This window comes from Podarcis cretensis (genome assembly GCF_951804945.1).
Source record: "Podarcis cretensis genome assembly, chromosome: 5".
In the NCBI taxonomy this organism is placed as follows: Eukaryota; Metazoa; Chordata; class Lepidosauria; order Squamata; family Lacertidae; genus Podarcis; species Podarcis cretensis.
In genome coordinates, this window is record NC_137174.1 from 40560680 (window position 1) to 40587819 (window position 27140).

Sequence of the window (27140 nt, forward strand, 5' to 3'; positions counted from 1 at the left end):
ACAAATGAGATTTAAGCAGCCAGAATGTGTGGCATTTCCAATTGCTCTAAACCCATTAATTTTCTCATTTGGCAACTCATCTTGCTCTAAAAGTTCCCTCTTTGAAGGCCTTCCTGTTTCACGTTAAATGTCAAAGGTTTAGGTGTAAAGGTATGAGGGCAGGTGGGATGTTGTAAATATGGCCAAAGTACAATGTTCTTTAGTTTGGGATGTGGCCTAAATGTGACCAACTGACTTTCTTTTAGAGATGGTGAGTCACCATCTAACCTTTTACTCAGAAGCTCCTCAACTGAACACCATGTACCATCTTCCTTCATGTTCCACCTTTGTCTCAAGTGGCTTCCAAAATGGTTGTAATAAGTTAAAGGAATCGTTGACTTACTGCAATTTCTTCAGCCACCCAATAACTAACAATCTCTGAGCATGCACAGTGCAACAGAAGGACAAAATACAAAAACACTATTCTAAAAAGCAGCGCAGAACAAACAGAAAACTAAAGTCATGCTTTTATAATGCAACTGCAGTTCAGTTGTATATACCAAGTTCTCAGTGCTCTGCATAGTGGAAGAGGACAGGATCGTGTCAACCACACAATCTACCTCTATTCCAGAGAGTAAACAGAGCTTAGACAGGATTGCCAGTAAATCCACAAGAACATTCAGGAATCCCATCAGAAGCCATTAGCCTCCAAGGGCAGATCACCTTCACAGGTCCTTTGTCCTTGCAGAGGGGAGAGGCCATCATGTGCCTAAATTTCTACAGGAAATTATCTGACCAGGATCCAAAATGCTCAAGTCAGGAGGTGGCCTGTTTGAAATTAATTTCACTACACTATGTCTGGTGGAACTGCCCAAGGGTTCAAACCTACTGGCAGCAAGTCTCTTACAGCCAAAGCCAACAAACACAGAGAGACAAGCCCCCAACTCCCAAACCATGCAAAACATTGTTCAATTTAATACACAGCAATCTCAAAACAAATCGGGAGGTGAAGAGAATCAGGATCGCAATGGCTGTCCCTGCTCCTGGCTTCAGTTCGTTCTCCCAATGGTCTACACTAACCTGTGTGGGGCGTGTGTGTGCATGCATGTGTACAGCACTTGTACAGGCATGGATCTCTCCAAATGACCTAGAACCCTAAGAAATTACAGATTACTGATCACATGGAAATCTCTACATGTTGCAGATGCTTAGGTTATGTACACATAATCAAATGAATTCGTGGAACAAGGTTGAGATGGCATTTCCTGATCCAATCTTTTATTGTTCTTTTAATTCACTCTGCCACTCCTCCCGAATTCCAGTTTAACTGGAAAAGCTCTAAGCTTAAATCCCAGAATTAAAGAGCATGCTGTTTTCACTTGCTTCTGCTTAATTGATCAGTCAATTAATTGGGGTTGGGGAGGTCTTAATCCATGAAAAAGGTACATGGCTGCACGTAATCTTGAAGGGAAGAATTTTTATTTCTCAGTCACAAAGGAGGGACTCAAAGATTTATTCTTTTCCTTACACTTACACACCACCTTTCCCCCAGAATTTCAGGGAAGCATACATTGCTCTCCACCCATTTTATCCCCATGTCAACTCTGTGAAGTAGGTCAGTATGAGCGGTGATGAACTAGCCAAGATCATCCAGGTGGCTAGACAACATAATAAGGATTTGAACCCAGGTCTGCCCAGTCCTAGCCAGACACTCAGCATGTGTACATCATTAAAAAAAAAAAAGCATTCCTCTTGTTTCAGAAATCTTGTTTTTACTCATTTTTGATGAATCTGTATTTCAGAGAGCTATCAAAATGTCTTTGGTCCAGTTGCAGGCCTAAATCAAGTATTTACCATTCTCATTTACCGTATATTTCTATAATCAATCCATATACAGTGGTACCTCAGGTTACATACGCTTCAGGTTACAGACTCGGGTTAATAACTTTTTTTCAGGATGAGAACAAAAATCGCATGGCGGTGGCGCGGCAGAAGCAGGAGGCCCCATTAGCTAAAGTGGTGCTTCAGGTTAAGAACAGTTTCAGGTTAAGAACGGACCTCCAAAATGAATTAAGTACTTAACCCGAGGTTCCACTGTATACAGAAAGCATATATATGTTACAGCAAAGAACTCCCGAGCTGTTGCAATAGCAGCAGGACGCCAGAAAAGAGGCCAGCACGACATTTGGCTGACTGAAGTCTAGCACAGGGGAGACTGAAGTAATATTGGCAGCCAGCTTTTGAAGACTCAGCTCTCTTGCGTGGGAGACTGCACCAACCACTTTGTACTCAGGTCTGCAATTTAGGGGTCAAATCCAGGCAGCAATAGCACTCCAGAGTGCCATTTCTGTGCCTGGGGAAAAGATTTGCATGCAACATGGGTCACAGGTCTCCATAAAAGTGCCACCTGGAAATTAGTCTACTAAGATACATTATATGGCCTCAAGTGCAAGGTCATTAAAAAAAAAAAACAAAAAACCCACAAAAAGCCCCAATGTTGGTACTTGGGTTCTTTTTGAATCAATGATACCTGGCTTCCACAAACTCCCCAGGGATGCAAAGCTGCTTTTGCAAACTTTCTAGTCAACCTTGATGGGCGCAAAGAAAAGTATGCAAGCAATGCAGAACCGTCTTTTTGAAAGTTATCAAACCTTATTTGCCATCCAAAACTGCAATCTACTGCCTTAGCTATTTCAGGTAATTTTTTACTTCTGATTAGCAGGGTGCCATTCAATTCACGAGCTCAAATGCTTACAGAGATGCAAGCAAGCAGCTCCATTCATTTCAATGGAAGGGCAGGATCTGTGCATCTGTTCCTTGGCATTTATAAGCTGCTTCCATCCACTGAATGAAAAGGTTTTCCAGATAGGATCATATTAGTGCCCTTGGACAAGGAACAAGTATACCAACTTCGCCCAAAAGGTTCACTGAACCTATGGAATAATTCCACTTCATGAAGATCTTAACTTTCATTTTCCAAAATATTTTTTTAAAAATGTTCACTTTTCGAATCTTCACTGCAGCACAAAGCACAAACTGAAACATAACTTCAGTCTCTTCTTTCCCATATATTAAGCGTGTTCCCTGTCAAATCTTTCACTGGTCCCTTATTGAGGGGGGAAATATTTCCTTTGCAAAGCTTTCATTTGGCAAAATAAAAACTGAAGCCAGAACTGAGCAAATCTGATTTCTACAGTAGAGAATGTGTGTTTTCTTGGTTCAGAATCCCATTTATTATTCCCCCCACCCCCAGTGTTGCCATCTCTGGCTATTGGATTTGGGACAGCAAGAAAATGTTCAGAGACAGCAATTGTACTCTTAACAGCACTGGTCTACTTCTGAAAGTGTCAGTGGTATAAAAAGAGAACAATACCCTCAATTGTTCCTCAGTATGCCCTGGGAGGGGGAGAGAAGAATACTTCAGCCGGAACTATTTTAATCCCAAGAGGATATTATTGCCCCGATCTTAAAAGAGATTTTTGAATTAAAGTGGTGCTTTGCAGAGAGAGGAGGCTTTCGCTGCTGCCTTCAAGAAAGTTGCCATAAACACACGTAGCCAAAACGATATCTCCTTGCTGTTGAGAAGGCATCTCCTAAAAACTTCTGGGTAAACATAGACCTGCCATCTCCAAAGCCAAGCCTCATTTCCCATCAAATATAAAGATGTTCAACATCTGCTATTCCTTCTCTATGCTCAGAGGAGCCAGTTACCAGAATGGGCATGCTATATTAAAGGCAGGAAAGGCCACACACATCCATAAAACCTTATTTGTGTGTGCCTGAGTACTGACTGACAAAACCCCAAGCACTCAAGCTTTACAAAGACCAATTCACACAATCCAAATTGGAAGTAGGATGAGACAGTCTTCCAGAGCACCTGATGTCCTCCAGCTGTTTTAGGCCACAGTTACCATCAGCCCCTAGCAGCGTGGACAGAGGTCAGGGATCATGGGAGTTGTAGGTCAACAACATGGGGAGAGCCTGGGTTATATGGGGTAAAGGGATAGGGCACTCACCTCACACACATTCCCAGCATGGAGACAAACACACTCAATCAGTGGCAGCTAGACTGGTGACTGGGAGTGGCTGCTGAGACCATATAACACCGGTCCTGAAAGACCTACATTGACTCCCAGTACATTTCCGAGCACAATTCAAAGTGTTGGTGCTGACCTTTAAAGCCCTAAACGGTCTCAGCCCAGTATACCTGAAGTAGTGTCTCCACCCCCATCGTTCAGCCCAGACACTGAGATCCAGCTCCAAGGACCTTCTGGCAGTTCCCTCACTGCGAGAAGTGGGGTTACAGGGAACCAGGCAGAGGGCCTTCTTGGTAGTGGCACCCACCCTGTGGAATGCCCTCCCATCAGATGTCAAGGAAATAAACAACTATCTGACTTTTAGAAGACATCTGAAGGCAACCCTGTTTAGGGAAGTTTTTAATGTTTGATCGTGTTTTTAATATTCTGTTGGGAGCCGCCCAGAGTGGCTGGGAAAACCCAGCCAGATGGGCGGGGTATAAATTATAAATTTTTATTATAATAATTATAATTAGAACCTCCTACCTCAAAAAAGAAATTAATAAGTAGCATGCTCACTGGCTCGATATTTCACTTCATTAGACAGATTGTTCTAATGAACCTTTCGGCAGGGAAATATTTTATTTTATTTTAAAGGAAAGTTGAGACTAAAATATCTGAAGGGCTGTCACATGGAAGATGGAGCAAGCTTGCTTTCTGCTGCTCCAGTGACTAAAATTACAAAAAAGGAGATTCTGAATAAACATGAGGAAGAACTTTCCAGAAGACATCTGAAGGCAGCCCTGTTTAGGGAAGTTTTAAATGTTTGATATTTTATTGCTTTTTTATTCTGTTGGGAGCCACCCAGAGTGGCTGGGGAAACACAGCCAGATGGGCGGGGTATAAATAATAAAATTATTATTATTATTACTACTACTATTATCATCATCATTTCTGATGTTAAGAGCTGTTTCAACAGCGCAGTGGACTCCATCGCAAGGCGGTGGGCTCTCCTTCACTGGAGGTTTTTAAACAGATGTTGGGTGGGCATCTATCAGGGATTCTTTATCTAGGATTCCTGCATTGTAAGGGGTTGATCATTGGGGTCCCTTTCCAACTCCACAATTCTATTAGAAGAACACAAATCAAGAAGGAGAACACCAGGGCATACCGATACATTATACAAAATACTGGATGCTACGGATAGAGGTCAATTTTCATCAAAGCCACAACCATGCGTTATCAGTTGTGCCTTGGTATATATGCGCAAAACGCATGCAGTTTAGTTTATGCAAAATTCATGAAGGTGTGCCCATTCTATGCAGCCAAGAAATACCTTAGTCAGCTGAGGCCCAGCATCAAAACAACATTTTCCATTAGGCCCTTAGAGCTGAACAAATACGCCCTGGTATTTAACAAGCCTCCAGCTGCCTGATCCTAATGATGAGGCAAAGCTGTGCTGGGCTGAGCATCAGAATCCCAGGACAAGCAATGCTCAGTCCTCTTCCACTGACAGTGGAATCAGTGTCTGGAATAAGTCAGAGAGCATCATCTGTGACGGTGGCTGGGCAAGTGTGGGTGGGTAGATGTGTTTAAGGAGCAGAATAAGGGTGGGAGAATACAGGTTAAAAATAGACATGTAAAATGACACATTTAGCTCATTGCGATTTTAAGTTTCCACTCGAACCTAGCTTTTTTGTTATAAAAACAAACAAACATGAAAAGCAGTTTGCCATCACAACAAGGACACTATTTTTCAAATTCTGTATCGTGTTTACCTACAAGATAGCGATATTGGGAAACAAAGCCAATTAATTTACACACAAGAAAGAGAGAGAGAGAGACCATATAAATAATTTACATGGTTTCTGAAGAAGTGTGCATGCACACGAAAGCTTATACCAAGAACAAACTTAGTTGGTCTCTAAGGTGCTACTGGACAATTTTTAATTTTTTTATACATATAAATAATGTAACCTCAGATGACATCATTAGATATAGAGTGAAACTTAGTTGCCTTTTATCAGGCAAACGCCACAAAAGGAGCGTCAGCCTGGGAGACAACGATACAAAAAGATCTGTGGTGAAACATTCATTTCAGTGCGAATGCGACCCCAAGTTACTCCACAGCCCTCCTCAAGGCTGGAACCTACAAAATTTGCCACATTGGCACTATGAATTTGAGATACTTTTCTAGCTCTTTTTCAGAGTCCTTTATTTAGCACATTTTACAGAGCCTTGAATTAAAATCCTCATTTTTCTCATCAGAGTACAGTGGTACCTCGGGTTACATACGCTTCAGGTTAAAGACTCCGCTAACCCAGAAATAGTGCTTCAGGTTAAGAACTTTGCTTCAGGATAAGAACAGAAATTGTGCTCCGGTGGCGTGGCAGCAGCAGGAGGCCCCATTAGCTAAAGTGGTGCTTCAGGTTAAGAACAGTTTCAGGTTAAGAATGGACCTCCAGAATGAATTAAGTACTTAACCTGAGATACCACTGTATATATGCCATATATTGAAGTCTAGGGGCACAGAGTATATAGGGTTTCCAATGTGTTATCCTATACATTTTCAGGGGAGAGATGTCTGGTGGAAGAAGAAGCCTTAGCCTTTACATCAACTGCCGATTCTCCCTCGCAAAGGCGGTTTTAATTTGTTCAGTCCTTAAATTGGACTATGTAACAGGTGGTAAATCCGGTGGGGGGGGGGGCGACAAGCACCACCAAACACAGATGTATCTCACGAAAGAACTGGTGAGCAAAGTTAAGTATCTTTCTCATAAATTCTCCTCTACAAATGCCCCCCCCCCCCCATATCTGAGAGATCGCAGAGACTTTATCTTGTGATGGAGTCAATATTATTCTTCCAAACGTTCGCTGCCAAGGGGTGGCAGAGGGCAAAGGCAAATCCCTGCAAAGCTAAATAGCTACAGGAAAGACTTGAACAAGGGCACATCTGAACTCCTACCTGCCAGATGACTAAGCCTGCTAAATAACTAAGCCCAGACTTTCCAAAGGCACTTCCCTCTGCTCCATGAATGACTAACACAAGCATGGGCACTGCTAAGCATGACAATTCAATAAGCAGCTGTTAACTACCTCTTTAAAATAGCAGGCTTTCACTTTCCTAACACCTGCTCCCTTCTTCTTGGCCTGGCCTCCATTTTGCGTTTTGTTCGGTGCGCTTAATGTCAAAATAAAGATGTTCCAGAGACCAAGCTGGCTTGGAACAAGACACCCTTTAACTGGGAAAGAATCCCATACTCAGATTCATTCTCCTCATTGGAACAAGTGCTTCAGACTGGTCCCTGGAAATTCAAAACAGTTGGGCCTTGGCTCTCCTCTCTTTCTTTCTCTCAACCATCCATTCTTAGCGCTATGTGCTGGTCCCGGGGGGAGGTTACCATGGGGTGAGGTCCAGGACCTGAGTCGAGGGTCAACAGACAGTCCTCCACGGGTGAAGCAGGGTCCAAAGCGAGGAGCCGGGCAAGGACAGGAACTCTGGAGGAACAGGACTGGGTGCTCTTCAACCACGTTGCTCCCGCAACCTGGGACCGGGCTGACTGGCCTTTATCTTCTCTGAGGCCAGGGGCGGTCCCCCTCTTCTGGCCTTAAGGCGAGCACTCCTCCTGGGAGAAACCAGTTCCCTCCGCCTCTCTGCCCTGAGCCTCTGCAGCTCAGGAGAGGCTGGAGGGTTACTGGACTCAGGGGGAGACTCGCCTTCCCCTGACAGGGCTGGGAGAGGCACACCTGTAGGCAATGTGTCCTCAATCCCCTCTGGAGCCAGAGTAGATTCACCTGGTTCCTGCTCCTGAGGATCTGATACAGGTGCAGGTGCCTCAGAGTCAAGGCCCTGCCCCAGCTCAGCCGGCCCTGGAGGTGGGGACTCCTGTGCAGGCTGGAGTTTCTCCAATTCGGCTTCCGAATCGGATTCCCAGGCCATCACACGCTAACAGAGAGGGATGAAACCTTGAAAGCCCTTAATACCACCTGCCGATCTTCTCCCAACACAGTTCTTCAATGATGGAAGTATCTGCTGAAACAGCACAGAGGGCTGTTGTTGTTGTTTAGTCGTTTAGTCGTGTCCGACTCTTCGTGACCCCATGGACCAGAGCACGCCAACACTTCGGTCTTCCACTGCCTCCCACAGTTTATTCAAACTCATGCTGGTAGCTTCGAGAACACTATCCAACCATCTCGTCCTCTGTTATCCTTTTCTCCTTGTGCCCTCCATCTTTCCCAACATCAGGGTCTCTACATACTGGAAATACCCAGTTGCCTTTCTGGGCCAATATGCTCACACCCTGGAGATCACCAAAGCAAGCAGAACGTGTTGTGTTTGGGGCACATCAGTCCCTGTGTTAATATGTACACTTGCAATGCTTGCATTACAGAGATGTTATACTGGGCTTATGTTAAACGGGGGGTAGATTTTTGGCATTTAAGAGAAGAGCAGCTTGCCAGTGGAACCAGTTACTTTGAGGACTGGTGAGTTTTCCCCATCACGCAAGGCCTTCAACCAGAGGCTGAACGGACGGAGGGCTGGATCCTGAATTTCTTGCACTGAACATGGGGAGACGGAGCAGGAGGCCTACAAGACTCCCTCCAACTCTAGGATGGAGCCTTCTAGCAACTGGTAGATTCATATGCACAGCATCTATACTTGTGTGCCGTATAAACCTATTTACCACATTTGCATCCTTAAATACAGCCTGGAAGGAGCAATGAGATTTATTTCATCTTTGCAACAACTTCATTGGAGCAGAGGTGAGTGAGTTAGGAAGATGTACCTTCATCAGCTTTTAAACAGCTCCATTCAACTCTTGAGTACCTGCTCCCAAGAATCCCTTTCAACTGGCAGAAGTTTTCAGCCCTTTGTTCTGCCATTCCAAACCCTCAGGGCTTTTTTTCCTACTATAGTATGTTATCCATGTCTCATCTGTTCTGTTGCTACCCTCCTCCCCATTCTCACTCCACCTTACTCGGTTCCCTGCAACCTAAGTTGCTACATTTCACAAAACACTGAAAGCGCCCCAATAAAGCTACAGTCTTATGCAAACTGACTTGGGCAGTACGTCCTACAGAACCCAGTAATACTTCCTTCCAAGAAAAGGTACACAGGATCAGTCTGCAAGTTTATTCACAATACTTACTTGCTGAGATGCAAAATGAAGTAAACAAACTGGATAGATCAATCGATCAATAGATAGATACAGTCATACCTTGGTGGTCGAACGCCTTGGTACTCATCCATTTTGGTTCTTGAACGCCGCAAACCCAGAAGTGAGTGTTCCAGTTTGCGAACGTTCTTTGGAAGCCTTGGTTTCCGAATGTTTTGGAAGTTGAACGGACTTCCGGAACGGATTCTGTTCAACTTCCGAGGTACCACTGTAGATGGCAGAAGGGGAGGGGAGGGGAGGGGAGGCAGAAGTATTTACAATCTGTGATTTCATAGAGATGGAGAGCAACAATAAAAATGTAACTTAGTAGTTGGTCAAAAAAAATTGCAGAACCTTTTTTTAAAAATAAATAATTGAGAACCAGAAAAAAGCCGTCCCTGTTATCATATTATTCCTGCCCAAAGCAAATACTTGTCAAAACAAGGCTAAGGAAAGGGATGGGCAGCACACCTAATTTTATCCAAAATTTAACCCCAAAGGCAGACTATTTGCTGTTGCAGGTGGGTGAAGGGCAAAGCAGCTGGGTGCGTTGTAAAATGGGCTCAACATGCCTCTGTGTGGACAACCAATGTTCAAGCGACTGCAAATCCATTCTACAGCTTACCAGGGGATGCGTCCCCAGCCTTCGGGTGAGCAAGACAGCGAGCAACACACAGATATCTTTCACAGAGATTCCATTTGCTGTGCTGCTTGGAGAAGATAAGAAACACCAGGAGTCTCTTCCACACAGGAGAAACCTCTCCTTTCTTACCTTCCTCAGCAGCACAAATGAGAGACACCCCCCCCCTTGTTCTCTCTATGTGCCAAGAGAGGGACGGGGGACCTCAGAACAATAACAAAGTGGTAAGCCAACCCCGTCATTTGTGGATACTTAGCTGCAATATAAACACAGTTTCATTTCTTTAAAAAAATCACTGTAAAACATACAGGCATTCAGATACTGAATCTAAAAACGTAGGAAAACAGCAAAAGGACATGCAGATTTGTCTGGCACAATAAATCAGGAAGTCAAATGGTTGAGCTGGAAGTCCAGCTGCTTTCTGAGGTCCACTCCCCTCCCCCTTTCGATTTCAACCTCTTGATAAGTGCAAATTAGAAACTCCAGCGCACATCAGTCATTTGAAAAGAGAAGCCGCTCTTCTCTTTCCCAACCCTCATGATGCAGCATTCAGGCTATAACTTCTCTGTGCAGAGACGAGGGCTTCCTTCCCTCTCCCAGATCTGTTCTTTATAGTCATATTTGTGCATCCTTCCTTGGGCTTTTAATTCTTCTAGTATCTTGTTACATCTTTTACACAGCTTTGGCTATTCTTACCGTTTCCAATCGCATTGATTTCCACATGCAGTTCTTTTCCTTCATCTCCCACCTATACTTTTTGCTCTCTAACCTAGCAAGATACTGCAGCTTTTATTTATTTTGGGTTCTTTCCCTTCCTCAGCCATTCTGCAATCCTATGCACATTTACTTGGGAGTAATGCCTATTGAACTCCATGGGGCTTACTTCTGAGTGGACATGGGTAGGAGGACTGCACTGTCAATATCTTACACTCTTCTCCAGGAAGCCCCTTCAAAGAAATCTTTCAGGTAACAACTTTAAAGCTCTTGGTTTGACCAGGGAGTGTATGAAAAGGGCAATTATGTTAAACCGGTCAAATAAATCAACCTGCAACAGATGGCAAGGCAATTCTGGAAGCATTTTAGATAGCTGGAAAGAAGTATATCAAACTGAATATGAAGTATCTTAGTCCTATTGAAAAGAAAGAGTAGAAAGAGGTTAAACCAACCAGGAGGAGGAGGAGAAGGAGGACGAGGAGGAAGAGGGTGGGGGATGGGGCCAGGAACTGTGCTCCAAATGGATAGGCACCAAGCTTTTGAACTGCCTGGGAGGTTTGGAAAAGAAAACAATAGATAAGCTATTTAAGCCTTGCATTAAAAAGCAACCCAAAAGGGCTGGTTTACATTGCCTTTACCCAGGAAAGTCTGCTAGGGGAAAACTGTCATCCAGCCAAGGCAAGAAAATTACAGAGACCACTCGATCCTGCCCTGTTATTTGGGGAAAAACATTTATTTATCTCAAATAAGCTCAAGCGAGCAAGCAGATGCAACACAGAGGAGTTAAAACGACTGAAAAGATTATAACAAAGGCACCTGGCTTGAGAAGTGTGGCAAGTCAGACAATAGTACACTGCACCAGGTACATACACCAATAGCCAGGCTTTGATTTATTGCCATTTCATATACCTATAAGTATATGAAGCCCATAAAATATGGGTTGAATGTAGCCTTTAGCACAAGAGTAGGGAATGTTGGGATGTGGGTGGCACTGTGGGTTAAACCACAGAGCCTAGGGCTTGCCGATTGGAAGGTAGGCGGTTTGAATCCCCGCGACGGGGTGAGCTCCTGTTGCTTGGTCCCTGCTCCTGCCCACCTAACAGTTCAAAAGCAAGCAGTGCAAGTAGATAAATAGGTACTGCTCCGGCGGGAAGGTAAACGGCGTTTCCGTGTGCCGCTCTGGTTTGCCAGAAGTGGCTCAGTCATGCTGGCCACATGACCAGGAAGCTGTACGCCGGCTCCCTTGGCCAATAAAGTGAGATGAGCACCGAAACCCCAGAGTCGTCCGTGACTGGCCCTAACCCCTAACTGTCAGGGGTCCCTTTACCTTTTTAGGGAATGTTATTCAATCTGAGGGCCAAATTCTGTGCAGGAGGGGCACATGCCACTGGTGTGCAGGGCCAAAGGCAGAGCAGTGAACATGAATACAGTGGTACCTCTAGTTACGAACTTAATTCGTTCCGGAGGTCGTTTCTTAACCTGAAACTGTTCTTAACTAGAGGTGTGCTTTCACTAATGGGGCCTCTCGCTGCCGCTGCGCCACCTGCACACGATTTCCGTTCCCATCCTGGGGCAAAGTTCTCAACTTGAGGTAACTCTTCCAGGTTAGCGGAGTTTGTAACTTGAAGCGTTTATAACCTGGCGTTTGTAACTCGAGGTACTACTATATTAGCTTTGTACATTAAGCTGGTTTCTACAAACACTCGAACATCCGTCTCTGTCCTCCACCCAGCCAAGCAAGTAGCATGATCACAGCACAAGGACACATCCCAGCTGGGCAAGAACACTCAAGGAGGGTGCAAAGCAGAGTGAGTTAAGGGGTGTGGCCTGGGGAAAGTCCCATGAGCCGGAAGAAGGGCTGGAGGGCAACCAAGAGCCCACAGGCCCCGGGTACAGGGGATGCAATGCTATCAAACTATTCAGCCTTAATTCTGCACCAAGTTCAATAGCAAGCTTAAACTGAGTGGGTCACAGTAGTGTGCTTTGTGCTTTATTTTATTTTATTTTTTTGAAAAAGGGAGGTGGTGTAACTTGAAATAATGCAACAGCCAGGAGAGAAAAAGAGTGAATCTCAGAAACCAACATTCATGGGGCTGGAACTGCCTATATAGAGGAGGCGGCAGAATGGCAGAGAAGCAACACAATGTACAAACAAACATGAAAACTGGTGGAAACTCAAGGGGCTTTGGTGAGAGAGCCCCTGCCTTCCAATGTGTTCCAACAGGGATTGCACGCAAAAAAAATCCCAGTGCACTGTGGCCCATGTTAATTTGCTTCAGAGTCTCAGGTGCCAGGAAGAAATCAATACAGCTGCAGCAATGGCTGGACACATAATGCAAGCATTTCTGTGGCTAGTTTGACAATATCAGAAGCAGTAACTTAGCTACCTGGACAATGAGAAAGGTGGGGGAGGGGGGAGAATAGCCATATAAACCCACCATTAGACTAAATATAATGTCTCCCGATGAAGCAAATTTTACATTGTTTGGTCATGGAGTGCATGTTTACATGCTGAAAATAATGAAAAATATTCACTGCGGGAGTGTGGAATGCACATGAAGCCGTATGTTAAAATCACATGCCATTTCTATTAATGGCTGCTGGCATATCTAATTATGAGATAACGCCTGCAGGATAATTGTCAAAGGCTAATGGCTGCACACTGCCTGTGGATGGGGGAAGAGCGAAGCTGTCACCAAGATCAAGTCCTTATTACAGAAAATGAATTTGGGGCCTCCAGAAGTGGCAGGTGTTTGTTTACAATTTCTCATCAGAAAACAGAATAGCCCATATTTGAGGAGTGCCTTGTGATCACTGCAGTAGAGACTCTCGATTTGCAGCTTGGGGTAGTGGGTGTATTCCAAATAAGTTTTGGCTATTTTAGGACAAAAGAATGTGTGCACAAGGGAGAGAGAGAATCAGTGCCATTTCAGGTTATTTAGAAAGGAGTGTTTCAATAACATGGTTAAGCTCAATTTTCTATCATCGGTTGCTTTTCCAGCTTTGGTTTGGTCAAGACAAGGCTCCTTTATTAGAGGACCTTATATGTTCACTTTAACAAACCATTAGGAGCTTTATTTATTATGCACATGAAATTCTTTCATTTTGATAATCCTGCAAAGCAGGCAATTTTATACATACTACATGTGGATAACATTATTCTCTACTACAAACACAAAGCACCAACCTTTGTTCATTTGCAGGGATTTCACCAAACATAATAAACCCTAGATTGGGAAGTGGGGGGGGGGGAGGGCTTTGCTGCTCCCCTTTATATTATGTACCTATGAGGTTTCCTTCCTACACACACACACTATCTCTCTCTCTCCAATGTTGGTACTTTTGCTAAATTCAGAAAGAAAGAAAAATGACAAGCTGAGGCTGTTTCAACTCAAGATAAAGGCTTTCTGAAGTGTGCAATATTTTTGAACAAAGAAGTCTGTAATTATGGCAACATGTGACATCATGAGGTTATCATGTTGCTGCACCAGCAGCCACCCATAGGCAGCACAAAGTGGGGCTTTATCAGGGGGGAAAGGAGGAAAAAACTTTTAGCAAAGTTGCAACATTTGGAGGCAACCCCCCTCCCTCCAACATAGGAAACACAGAAGTTTGCTGGTTTGAAAGGTGAAAGCAATGCTTCTCCTCTACATGATGCACATTTTCAAAAAGAACATGCACCCACAGAAATTATGGCTCACTGCAGAAACCTTCTCAGAGGACCCGAAAGCCTTTTGCACCAATCTGAAAACTGGCTTTCAGAGAGGAGAAAATATTTCTTCCACGAGGAATTTCGAACAGAAAATGAAACCAGAACCTGCTGCTCAGAAGGGGCAAGAAAAGCCAGCCTCTCCACCCCATCCCACCCCCTCTCTGCACTTTCCTCCCCTCCCCCACTGCAACGTGCCATGCAACTTTAACTCTTTAATCAGATTATGGCCTAATCCCTCCTCCTGCCCAGCTGCTCTGCCCTCGCCCTGCAGCAGGCCCCGGCGGGGAAGGCAAAGTTCTCCGTTGCAATCCCCGCTCCCCTCCCCCGCGTTTATGGAAGTTTTGCGCGTGCAGTGGCGGTGGCGGGGAGGGGGCGAGGGGGGAGGAAATGGGAGAAGAAAGCCATTCGCGTGCCTACTTTTTAGTGCAATCCAGGAGGATCCCCGTGAAGCGCCTCTCCCCGCAGCTCAAGGTGACCACCAGGGTGTCGTTGACCATTTGCTCCACCAGCACGGGTAGCCAGGAGCCGACCTGCAGCTCCTTCGCGTCGGCCTCCTCCATGCTTTTGCGGAGGAACTCGGCGGCGGCGGCGGCAGCCTCGGGTTGCAACTGGAGTGCGGCCGCGGGATCCCAGGCGGCCTTGCTCGGGCCAGCTCCCCTCCCCCCCAACCCCGCCGGCCTCTGAAGCTGCTGCTGGCGCTGCTACAGTGGCCGCTGCGATGACCTCATGGCTCCAGGCTCCCCCTCAGCAGGAAGGATTAGTAGGTGCGCTGACGTCACAATGCTTCCCTCCCGGGAACGTTCCACGACGGAATCCTGAAACAATTGGCTACATTAAGGTGCTGATTATAGAACAAGGGGGTGCTTTTGTGTCCCGCCCCCTCTGCCTCCCCGCCCCACTTTAAACGGGGAGACCCCTTGAAAGGAGGGCTGCCCTCTGCCCCCACACTTGTGCTCAGAAGCACCACGCGCAAGACCGGTAACGTGGAGGGTCAAGTGACCGTCCAGAGCTAAAACAGCTCCCGTCTCTATACTGCAACGTTTTCAAACGAGCGAGCAGGAAAAGCAGATTAACCTCCATGTATTCCCCACCCCCAACCTAACAGATAACAGTGGCTGAAAACAAGAGATTTCCTCCCCCAAGCTAGATATTTACCTGGAGTGGGTGACACTGCAACACACGCCTCTCTGTGTCCAGTAGGTTTCCGAACAAGCTCACAGTTAAAGTGAATTATTTCTTATTTCCCTTTAGATACCTGGGTTAGGCAAGGGCAACCTTTTTTTTTGGTTTGCAGAGGAGACAAAGGTTCTGACTACTTCAACACCTGGGGGCCCATGTGTTCGAGTTGCCTTTAAAGTTGATAAATACATTAACACCACTTTCGCCCTTTCAAAGCTGGGAAGTAGCCAGGCATGCTCAGGAATGAGTCTCATTGAGTTCAGTGGGGCCGAATCCTAACCCTGTCTATTCAGAGGTATGTCCTATTGAATTGCAAGGGGCTGATTCCCAGGTAAGTGAGGTTGAGAATACAGCCCTTACCATTTACTCCAGGTGAAGCTGTACATTTCAATGGTGCTTTGGGCAAAATGTCCTGGGACAAAGGACTTGTGTAACCAAATCCCCAAACTTTCCGCCTACATGGACAGAAACATTTCCCACTAGCACAATTCAAAGTCCTCGGATTTGTTGGCTTAAAACAGACGGTAGAAAAAGCTGTGAGTTTGCATTTGGTGGGCAGGCCAGCCTCTGAGCTCCTTTTTTTCCTTTTTATAGAGTTTGAGGGTGGACGGAGTGTGATGACAAGAGGTCATCTTCTCCAACTTACATGGGAAATTTCCAATGCCAGCTGCAATGCAAGATATTTCATATGAAGTATGAGCTGTTCCCAAAAGGCATAAAGTCATCCCAAAACAGGATGCATGACTTTAGCTCAACCCGCCTGCGTTTGGAAATACAGATTTATGACCTGCTTTCTTCTTTGCGACACAGATTCCACATAGCTCTCTGTCTTATTAACAGTGTACATTTACTCAGAAGTAAGGTGCTGCTTGCTTTCAGCCAAGCATCCTTAACCCTATATGTACTCACCTGTGAATAAACACAACTGAATACAGTGGGGTTGACTTCTGAGTAAACATGCACAGGGTTACATTTACAAGAATATTTTTTCCCCCAGTGGTGCAATCCTATGCATGCTTACTCAGAAGCAAGTCTCAGGGTGTTCAACAAACTTACTCCCTCTTTGATGTTAAGAACAGTGGCCCAAAACCAGGTTACAGTTGAGATGGCACTCTGAATGGGCAGTGTAGCTACAAAATCCTAACTTGCAAGGTTGCTACATGCAGCCAGTATTGTGCATATTCACTTAAAAGTAAGCCCCACTAATAGGATTTACTCCCTAATAGTAAGTGTGCATAAAATCATAGGCTTTGAATTACTAATTTAAAAGGGAGGATAGTTTAGTATTCTAATGCATCTGTTTAATCTGCCTGGGACCTTGATCCACATAGGTAAGTAAGCAACACAAATTTATGTGGGCGGGGAAGGGGATTAGACTTCCAAGTATAACATGTTCAAGACCAGGGAACTTAAGTATCCACCCGCCTCCCATCACATTGTCAAATAAAATGCTTTTAAAAAACATGCTCCGTAAGAAAACCAGGATCATGATTCAGCAGCAGTCTTGCTTTTGGTCACAATCAGTGGAATAAAAATAGAATGGGCAAAAGACCAGGCCGCTCTCAGGGCCTGCTTTGGCAAAAACAACAAGGAAGTTAAAAAAGAAAAGGAAAAAAGGAAGGTTGATAAGTAAACACAGCGATTTGAACAAAAAGGGTTAAAGCTACTACTGGGTGTCTGTACTGTACTTGTGGGATTGGGGGAAGGGTTGGGGAAGAGATCCAAAGATTTCTTGGAATTGAAGGCCTCTGCCTGGTGTTGTGTAGAATTGCTTTCTGAGGCCTGTACCCAAAGGGAAACAAAAAGAGGGCAACTGCCTTTGGGAGGGGTGCAAGGCCACCAGCTCCTCCTGCTCCTGCCACTCTTGCAATGGCTCTTTTTAGACAGAAATCTTCAATGCTGTCAAAAAAAAAATCTGTTTACTAGCACAACCTTTAACACAGTTTATCACATGAATAACACACCTACATGGGCTGCAAGCTGTATTGAAAGGCAGCCTTTCTACCTCAACATATAGTGTTCTATCCTTTGGAAACAAAGGGGGGGGTGTTAAGCCCATTCAAAGGAAGTAATTAAAAGCAAGCAATGAGGCCAAGAGGACAAGGATTGACAACAACAACAGCCTTCAAAGCCTTTAAAGCAAATTTCACTTCCTTGGCAGTGCAAGCCTCTACATGCCTACTCAGAAGTAAGCGCTATTGAGCTCAATGGGACATACTCTCAGGATTAAGTGGATTGCAACTCTTAAGCATGCTTCTCCCCCCTTCAAAGTACAAAGTGTTTGGCATAATTTGGAGACAGAGTAAAGAGAATGTACGGCAAACACCACCATTTTGATAAAATAAAAATGGGTGGATTTCTTAGTCAACCCTCTTAATTTGGCTCCAGGTATTCAAGCGTACTGAAAACAAATGTGATTTAGAAATACAGTGTGGTGGTTATTTGAAACATTCGCTAGAAGCTTCTCCTCCTCTCCCCCCCTCCCCCAAAGCCCTCATGTCCAGAAACTGTTTCTGAAGCAGGGCCAGGCAAATTCTGCACAAGTCAGGAGAAACCTTACATCCGCCTTGCCACATTTCAAGCCTCGTAATTAACCTGACAGCAGATCTATTCAGGGTGAGATCCTAGAGCCACACTTACCTGAGAGCAAGTTCCATTGACCTCAAAGGCCTCAGTTGCTGAGCAGACATGTATAGCAGCACTGCAGTCTCAATGGACTTTCTCTCTGCAAAATTATGCTCCTGGGCTTCTCGCAACCGCCCCCCCCCCCGCTGCTTCAAATGATCTTAGCCCAGACTGCAAGCAGGAGCATCGAGGATATTTATGGCCACGCTTTAATCATTTTCGGTGGGAAAATGATTTTGCTTTATTCGAAGTTATCCCACCGTCTTCTGCAGCCTGGATAGGATTTTATTTGTTGTCGTTGTTATTATTATTATTATTAAAAACGGCTACAAAAACGTTAAAAAGGCAAGATGGGCGCAGGGGTGGGGGGGAAGAGGCTCCCAAGCAAGTCTGAATTAAACCTTTTCAAACGAGACTAATCGGAATGCCCGGAAATAACGAGGAGGAGAAAGTCTGCGGCTCTCACATTACCTGAGCGATCACTGTCTCTCTTCAGCCCCTTTAACCGTGACAATGTTTGACAATTCAGCGAAGTTACTATGCGCGGCGTTTCGTTTCCACCACGCTCCCCCTAGCGGCTGCTTACTGGCATTGCCTCGGTGGCCGCTTGTAGAGAGGAGGCACCGCCCCCTCCTCGCCTGACAGGCGGCTTCTGAGGAAGAGGATTTTCTGACCCGAGATTGTGCTCATACATGTTAAAAATTCACCTGTGCAATTCTTAGACCTCTAAATCAGGAGCCAATGCTTCTTCCGGTATGGTTTATGTTCCTGCGTTGCAGGGGGTTAGACTAGATGACCCCTGGGTTTCTCCCAGCTCTAAAAATTCTATTATCCTATGTGCACTGGGCTGTTCTTAATGTGGGCCCCTCTTCTGTGGGGAAAAAAAAGCTTACTGCGCTGGTGCTCCGTATCCCTCACCGGGTGCAAGGCTCTTCACAATCTGGATAACCTCTGAATGGGGCATATTAAAACACAGCTAAACCTTAACTCTGCCTTCGCCAACGCGGTGCCCTCCAGATCTAGGGCTGATGAGTGTTGTAGTCGGAAACATCTGGAGGGCGCCACGTTGGCGAAGGCTGCCTTAGGCAGGCAGGGCAGGACGCCACCTTAAATCTCAGGCACGCCCCCTCCTCTTCTGCCTGCTCCTGAACACATTCCTAGCAGAGGATTTGCAAAAGCACCGCCCGCCCGCTCCAAAACCCTCCAACAATAGAAGTAAAAGAAAACGGCCAGGCTACTTACTGCAGGGGTTGGGCAGACTTTAGGCTTGCGGGATCTTCTTTTTTTCCTGTTACCACTGAAACTCTGGAGATCCATCCACGGGAGCCAGGTGCAAAATGCTCAGGCAGCGGACAAACGCTTGGAGCTAAGACGTGCACATGCTCAGAGCAGGACTTTCTGATCAATACCAGCAACCAAGTTCACAAATCCTTTAAATTAATGCAGAAACTGACTCCTGGTTTCTCTCTCCACCCCCACCCCAGTCTTCTTCTTCTTCTTCTTTTAGTTTAAGGGTAGGGAAAGCTTTTTAGACAATTGGAAGCCGATTGCTTAATCCATTTGCAAATCACCCAGAGATCTTCTGCCCACCTCTAGCTATTGAATAGCAAATGATAAATGCTTGTTACGTGGGGGGGGGGGGGACGACCTGCTGCAGAAACTAGTGAACAGCTAAACTAGTAAATAGTGGCTTAGTGATAAACTTTGAAATGCAGGGGCACATCCTGACAGCACTCGCCACGCAAGGAATGTCACTCACACACACAAACAAAACACACCAAAAGGCAGCCTATAGCACAATACCCAGTTTATTAGAGTCAGCTCTCCTATTCACAGGGATGCGGGTGGCACTGTGGGTTAAACCACTGAGCCTAGGGCTTGCAGATCAGAAGGTCGGTGGTTCGAATCCCCGCAACGGGGTGAGCTCCCGTTGCTCGGTCCCTGCTCCTGCCAACCTAGCAGTTCGAAAGCATGTCAAAGTGCAAGTAGATAAATAGGTACTGCTCTGGCGGAAAGGTAAACGGCGTTTCCGTGCACTGCTCTGGTTTGCCAGAAGTGGCTTAGTCATGCTGGCCACATGACCCGGAAGCTGTACGCTGGCTCCCTCGGCCAGTAAAGTGAGATGAGCGCTGCAACGACTAGACCTAATGGTCAGGGGTCCCTTTACCTTTACCCTATGCACAGTTTCCTGGGGAGTCTGCTCCATTGAACACAGTACTGCAGGGCTTTTTTCCTGAGCTTGTAAAATGTGTTGACATCCCTTTGCCATACACAAAGCATCTTCTATTAGTTGTCTTGTTTCTGAGAATCAGGGAATTGTAGAGTCGGAAGGGCCCACCAGAGTCATCTAGTCTGAGCCCCTGCAATGTGGAGCTCGAACTCACAGCCCTGACATCTACTGGCTGAGCTAGATTCTCCCCACCCCCTCCCAGTAAGATCAAACCTTGCTACTGCTGAATTTGTATCCTCACCTTCCTTATTTTGGTTTTTATAATGCTGTTTCAGAGTTTTTATTATACGGTTTGATTGTTTCCATGCTATTTTTTTTAAAATAACCACTGCATGTACCAGGAGACACACACGCAGCGAAGGAAAATAAATGCACGCAGTCATCACAAAAACAAGGCAATCTACAGTTTACATGCTTTCTCAAAGTGGAAATGCTGTCTTGTTTAGGGAAAATGTGTTAGCCTTTCCCCTAATTGCCCAGTATGCATGTACCCACTATGCTATCATGTAGCGGTGTGGGAGTGACGAAGCTTTCTCATTCCAAGGATTCCAAGCTTCTGGGAGCCACATACCAGATTTTTTTTTATTATTTTTTTTTTGTGGATGGGGCCAGAGACAAAAGCGGGTGGATCAACAGATGTGACTGTACAGTAGGCACACAAAAGCCAGATGTTTCTACATGCATGCATCTCTCCATCCTCCAATCTGGCAGGCGTGATCACAGCTCATGTCCCAGCAAGGCAAATGTAAGGAGGATGCTGAGTAGGTAAGCAGGGCCTGGGGAGGGTCCCCAAGGGCCAGGCAAAGAAGCTGGGGGGGGGCACATTTCCGCACCCCTGTCACATTGCAGTTACTTCATGTGGAAAGTGGAAAGGGACAGGTACAGATTTCCCAAAACTCTGGGTCACACAGTGGATAAAGGCAAAGGACCACAAGGAGTGACGGTCATTGGTGGCTATTTGGTCATTGTGGTCCACTATGTGTTTTGAGATGTAGTTCCCTGTCTCAAAGCCAACAGAATGTCATTGTGCCTAGGAAGCTGGGTAAAGAAGGAAACAACAGTTAATATCCTGTTCCAGCTGAATCTGGTAACACCCACAAAGGGCATGTTGTGTGTACACAAAATACATATTACATTTGTGTAGGAAGGTGCTCTCTTAAACGCTGTTTCCATCTCCGCTCCACTTCCTGGTTGCAACTGATTTTTATCCCTTTTTGAGAGGGGCAGCTGCATCTCCAAATGCCTCCTGGCTTAATAGTCTTATGTCAAACAGACATAGTCACAGCATCTGAAGTGACAAAGCAAACTGATCCTTGACACTGTTGTAAGTGAAGCAGCAGAGATCTTTCCATGTGCAAATTAAGGGTTAATTCTATTAGGGTTAAAGTCAACTAACCAAGAGGGGTGGAGGTGCTGTTTAGCAACCAGGCAGAGTGGCATGATGTGTGCTGGGGTAGTTTGGCTGTGGCGTTCTGAGGGAGTTTTCCTCTGTATGTTTGCTTTAATGTCTCCCTTCTATATATAAGGCCTGAAGTAGGAAAGACATACCGTAATCTCTCTGTTCCTTTCTCCTCCAGTTATACACTGCTTTGTTTAAAGCTTGCTCAGTGCGGTTTTATCAGGACTTTTCTCTCTCTGGATTCCATCTGCGCCATTGATGTGGCTTTGCTAACGGACACCAACCAAAGGAGTGGCAATACCTGGGAAATTTGAAATACCCGATCTTCCGGAATCTTCTTCCACACCCTCCTCCCCAGTGGATTTATCTGAATGGGAATTGAGCAAGATTGCTGCTGTGTTCTTGCTCAATGACTGCATTTCATATAAATGCAATAGGGTTTGGATACAGAAAGTTCCTGGTGGATTGTGCCCCCTGCAGTCACCAGACCCTTCCTTTGAGGAGAAGCTCCATCGCTCGCTCTGGCTGGGCTGCTCCCTCGCACTTTCTCTTCTGTTGCTGCTCACATTCCTTGCGAGTCTGTCCATGTTGCTGCATAGATATTTGGCAGGTGCTGCACAGCACACGGTAATAACCTTCCCTGCGGTTGCTGTGCAGCCACAGCCATCAACGTTGCTCCTTAGCAGCAGAAAACAAGGCAACTTGCTTGGAGGGCAGCACATTTCACATGGACTAGCTCAAAACTCCAACAGTGTCTAAACACTGTTCCTAAGCTACCACAAAGGGGACTTTGCGAATGAGCTTGTGTTCTTCTGAAATCTATTCTCACGCTTGGCTTCCCTCCTTGGATTCAACCCAGAGAACACTTAAGAACAAGATCCCCGCTGCAGATTCTCGTTTTATGGATGATTTATATCACAGGCAATTGAGGAGGTTAGGATGGGGAAACTTGTGGCCGCACCAGATGCCAGTGGACTACATATCCCACCTGTTATGCATTCAGTGCTCTGTGTTTGCCTGAGCTTGAGTCTGGACTAAGGATTCTGAGCTCCTGTGTTCTGATTTTATACATGATGCCCAATCATAGAACATTTCAGAATTTGGGCCTCTGCCATTGGCCCTTGAACTCTGAGTCATGATTCGCAGCTTGGAAGTTTAGACAGCCAATCACGTTGGGAGTGGGAGTGGCCCAGACTTTCAGGAGTGTATATAAGCAGTTGCTTTGCCCCAGTTTCCCAGTTATGTTGTTCAATAAAGGTTCTTGCTGTTATTGCCATGCCTTGCCTCATGGGAACCCACCTACACTTCACCACCAGTGCTATTTTTCTAGAAAAAGAGGTGTCAGACCTCACCATGAATGCCTCCCTTGTTCTCTTATAATGGCAATGACACTCACTCAAGAGGTGCCGGAACTGAGTTCCAGTGATCCCACCGTGTATTTTTATGTGAACTGCCCTGTGATCCTCAGATGAAGGGCAGTATATAAATATAATTCATAAATAATAATAAAACAAACCATTCCTGGGCATGCTGGCAGGAGCTGATGGAACTTGGAGTTCAACAACATCTGGAGTTCAACAACATGTTCCCTATCCCTGTGTAAAGTGACTTCCAGCATGATCCCAAGCATGTTTACATAGAAGGAAGCCCCACAGACCTCTATGGGGCCTGCTCCTTAGTTCATGTCCTTAGCAGGACCAGTCCAACCCTCAGACAGAGGAAAGTCATTTCAAGCACCAGGTGTAGTGATCAGGTGATTGAGTACAGAGATAGTGCTGTGCCCCCCAAAGCTAGCTTATTGACCTCAGGTGTGGTCAGTTCAGACCTCTGGCCAGGATGATCTAGATCTCCCCTGGCAGCTTACTAGGGGAGCGGTTGTGTTTGTGAAAGAGGCAGGGGCCCCATTCACTTTTGTCTGTAGTCCTGCCCATGGCTGGCTTCAGCTCTGACCACGGCCAGCATGTGCCTCTGCCCACCGACAGATTACCGCAAGGAAATGCAGCCTTTGAGGGGGGGAAAAGTTGCCCACACTTGGGACAGATAGTACTAAACTGAAGTGTACAGATAGCCTGGTCTAGTATAAGGCAGCTTCCTGAACAGGTATGGGGCATTAGAATTCCCAATAAGATGGCCAATACAATGCAACTAGCACCATAGGGACAAGTGCATCAACATTCCAAGCCACGAGAGACCTCTAAAAAAAAAGATTCGTTCGTTCATTCATTTCACTTGTACGACACTTTCCCATGCACAAATAAATCATGCATGAAACGGCTTACACAGAGAAACAGGGTGCATTTCAAACAACTACTACCAAAGCAATTTCATAATAATGTACAGTCAAACCACAGTTCCCAAACAGCTTTGTTTTGGAACGTTTTAGCTCCCAAACGCTGAAAACGCGGAAGTAAATACTCTGGTTTTCAAACGTTTTTCGGAAGCTGAACGTCCAACATGGCTTCCGCTTGTGTGCAGGAATCACAAGCTGCACCTCGGTTGTCGAACATTTTGGAAGCCAAAAGGGCTTCTGGAGCGGATTACGTTTGACAGCCGAGGTTTGATTGTAGCAACTATTTCATAATATAGCAAAGCAATAACCACTATAATAACATACCCCAAAACCCACATCCAGTACTATAAATATGACAAGATTACTTAGACAATCCACAGCATCCAATAGTAAAAATAACAAGGGAGCTTCAGTTTCACCACACTCCTAGAAACACCCCACCCCCATGGTGTTTCTCTCAGTCCCTCTCCAGCCATAGGTCCTTATCAGGCTTCCAAGGGCAAAAGGTGAGAGAGCTGGAAACACCCCTCCCATGATGTTACTCCCTCCAAGTGAGCTTCCCTGTCATACACTCATGTACAGAAATACTAAACTGCTTGTGAGCTGTGCTTAAAGGCGTCCACCTACCTGCAAGAGATGTGTGTACATTTCTGCATGACTGTCTCACGTATCTACTGAATGCTGGCAAGAATGAGTAATACAGTTCCTACGCCCATCTCCATGCCTAGCGTTGTTACTTTAATGAAAACAATGTGGCTGCTGTATATTTTGATAAACTAGACTAGCTTTCAGCTGGTTTTAAACTGGTCTGAAAGCTCATACTTTCAGAGGAGTCTTTTTTTTCACCTACCAAGGAAAACTGAATTCTAAACTGAGCTTGTTTCTAAAGGCTAAGCCTATTTTTTCATAATCTGGGCTGACTCTCTCCCACTAGCTTGATCTATATGATGTGAAACTATAATTATTTGCAATAATTATACTATAATTATTATTATTATTTTACTCCTTCTCCGAAACTGAAGTTTAATATAGCTTGCTGTGGCCCCCTGCTGACTGTTTTACAAACAAATAAAGGTGGCATTTAAAACCCATGGTTAATAACATCCTACAATGATATGAAAACAGGTTTTTTTCCATTGGCAAAACTTCAATCTGTTATACCTAGCTCTTGCACATCTTGCAAATGCAGGAGGCTTGCCTGACCCCATTTCAGCAGAAGCAGCAGAAGTGTAAGCCACACACAGAGAGACCTATGGCCTAGATTGAAATGAATGGAGAACCTGCACATCAAAGACCTCCTGTGCACCACAGAGCACATGGGGGTCTGTATCAGTGAGCATTTAGACATTAGGTGCATATGGTGTCTAAATGCTCACTGATCCAGACTCTCATGTGCTCTGTGGTGCACAGGAGGCCTTTGATGTACAGGTTCCCCATTCATTTCATTTGGGAAATGTATCTAAACTTAGGCCGCTCACTAAAACCAACAGCTGTTTGAGCACGTTGCAGTTAATTGATGATTGCAATTCGAATCAACCACATCAATTAATTTGCAATGAATGAGCCGCAACAAACAGTACAGTCAACGGCTCTCTAAAACCACCACCAGATTTGTACAGTTGCAAGAAAAGGCACTTGTGGATACTTTGGTGCTCTCCTGATAAATTGTGAGCTGAGCAGTTGACCTCTTTGTAACTTTGTTATTCATATGTTGCAGTTCCTTGACGAGGTCAGTAGTGCTGTAGGCCTCTTGTACCCCTCTGCCCTCATATTTTACTGAGGCAATGACCCTGTTCCTGGGCTGTACAATATCTGAGAAATGTTCCCTAGGAGAAAACATTTCTCTACACAGAAACATACCAGGTCAGGGTTAGAACTGTTTTCTGTGCCACAAGGCCTTTTTGTACGGAGGACCGCTCAATGAAGTCACCCCTGCTGGCTGCCTGAAGTTCTGTAGCTCTGACACCTTAGTGAAAAGTAGCCCTCAGTACGTGGAAGGTATCTTAAGCCACATCTGCACTATTAAAGCACTATTACACCATCTTAAGGGTCATGGCTTCTCCCAAAGAATCCTGGGGGCTGTAGTTTGTTAAGGGTGCTGAGCGTTGCTAGGAGATCACTGTTCCCTTCACAGAACTACAATTCCCAGAGTTCCCTAAACAATTCTAGGAATTGTAGCTTAGGAAGCAAGGAGTTAAGACTCAATGGCCTATGCAGCAGTTGATGGTAGGTGGCCTATGATGGACAGAAAAAAGAGAAGGGGCATTCATAGCTGGGACACTTTGCCCTGGGCGATTGTTCTAGCTGGAACCCTACGATGAGACCCTCTCTGTCAGCCTTCCCCATTGCGTCATAGAATTGTAGAGTTGGAAGGGATCCAATGGGTCATCTAATCCAACCCCCTGCAAGTTGGTGACCTCCAAATGTTTGGAACTACAACTCTCACCATCCCTGACTATTGGCCATGTTGCACTGGAATTGGGAGTCTAGGAAGGTTTGGAGAGGAGATGGCTGCTCTATGCTGACCAATGAGTTACTGCTAATGTGTTCTGCAGGCAGAAAACCAGAACTGACCCATGATCAACCTTCCAGTATGATTTAAAGCACATTAAATGTCTCAGGACCTCAATACATCAAGGACCTCCTCTTCCTATATGAACCTACCTGGACTCTGTGATCATCTTCTGAAGCCCTTCTTCGTGTGCCTCCTTGAGCGGTCAGGAGGGTGGCAACACAAGAACAGGCCTCCTCGGCAGTGGCTCTCCCCAGGGAAGTTACCATGGCACTTTCACTATACAACTTTAGGCGCCAGGCAAAAACGTTCCTTTTTAACCAGGACTTTGCTGACTTGATCTACATCCTATACCCTTTTTAAAATGCTGGCTCTTTTTGTTTTTTGTTTTATTGGGTTGTGTTTTTTGTTTTGATTTTATGTATTTGCTATTTTATGTGAACCGCCCTGGGACCTTCAGGTATAGGGCGGTATAGAAATTAAATAAATTAATAATAATAGTAATAATAATTCAGACTTGGATATGCCTTGTGAAGTTTCCAGAACCAGCCACACACCTTCTTCTGGATGTAATTATCAAAGCTTCCCTCTCTGCCGACTTGTTTTAGGTGCTCACCTCCAACCACATCCAAAATGCTGAACTGGGCAGGCTTAGACATGCAATACACAAACCCATCCAGGAAGCCAA

General features: G+C 45.4%; 1 protein-coding gene and 1 long non-coding RNA gene across 5 annotated transcripts in view; both read right to left on the minus strand.

Moving 5' to 3' along the window:
- Positions 1-19506, minus strand: part of PWWP2B (PWWP domain containing 2B) — a 35171-nt gene extending 15665 nt beyond the window's left edge. The window contains exons 1-2 of one of the 4 annotated variants that reach the window (XM_079978441.1): positions 19264-19506; positions 14635-15032 (exon numbers count right to left, since the gene is read on the minus strand). In XM_079978441.1, coding sequence (XP_079834567.1) covers positions 14635-14777 — 143 coding nt within the window. In that variant the 5' untranslated portion in view covers positions 14778-15032; positions 19264-19506. Of the gene's footprint in view, positions 1-14634; positions 15033-15372; positions 16408-18036; positions 18182-18492; positions 18577-19263 lie in introns of those variants that run through there. The other 3 variants (XM_079978438.1, XM_079978440.1, XM_079978439.1) reach the window with 3 other exon arrangements.
- LOC307217358 overlaps positions 1-27140 on the minus strand; it is a 222483-nt gene that overhangs the window by 38996 nt on the left and 156347 nt on the right. The gene's annotated exons all lie outside the window — the stretch shown is intronic.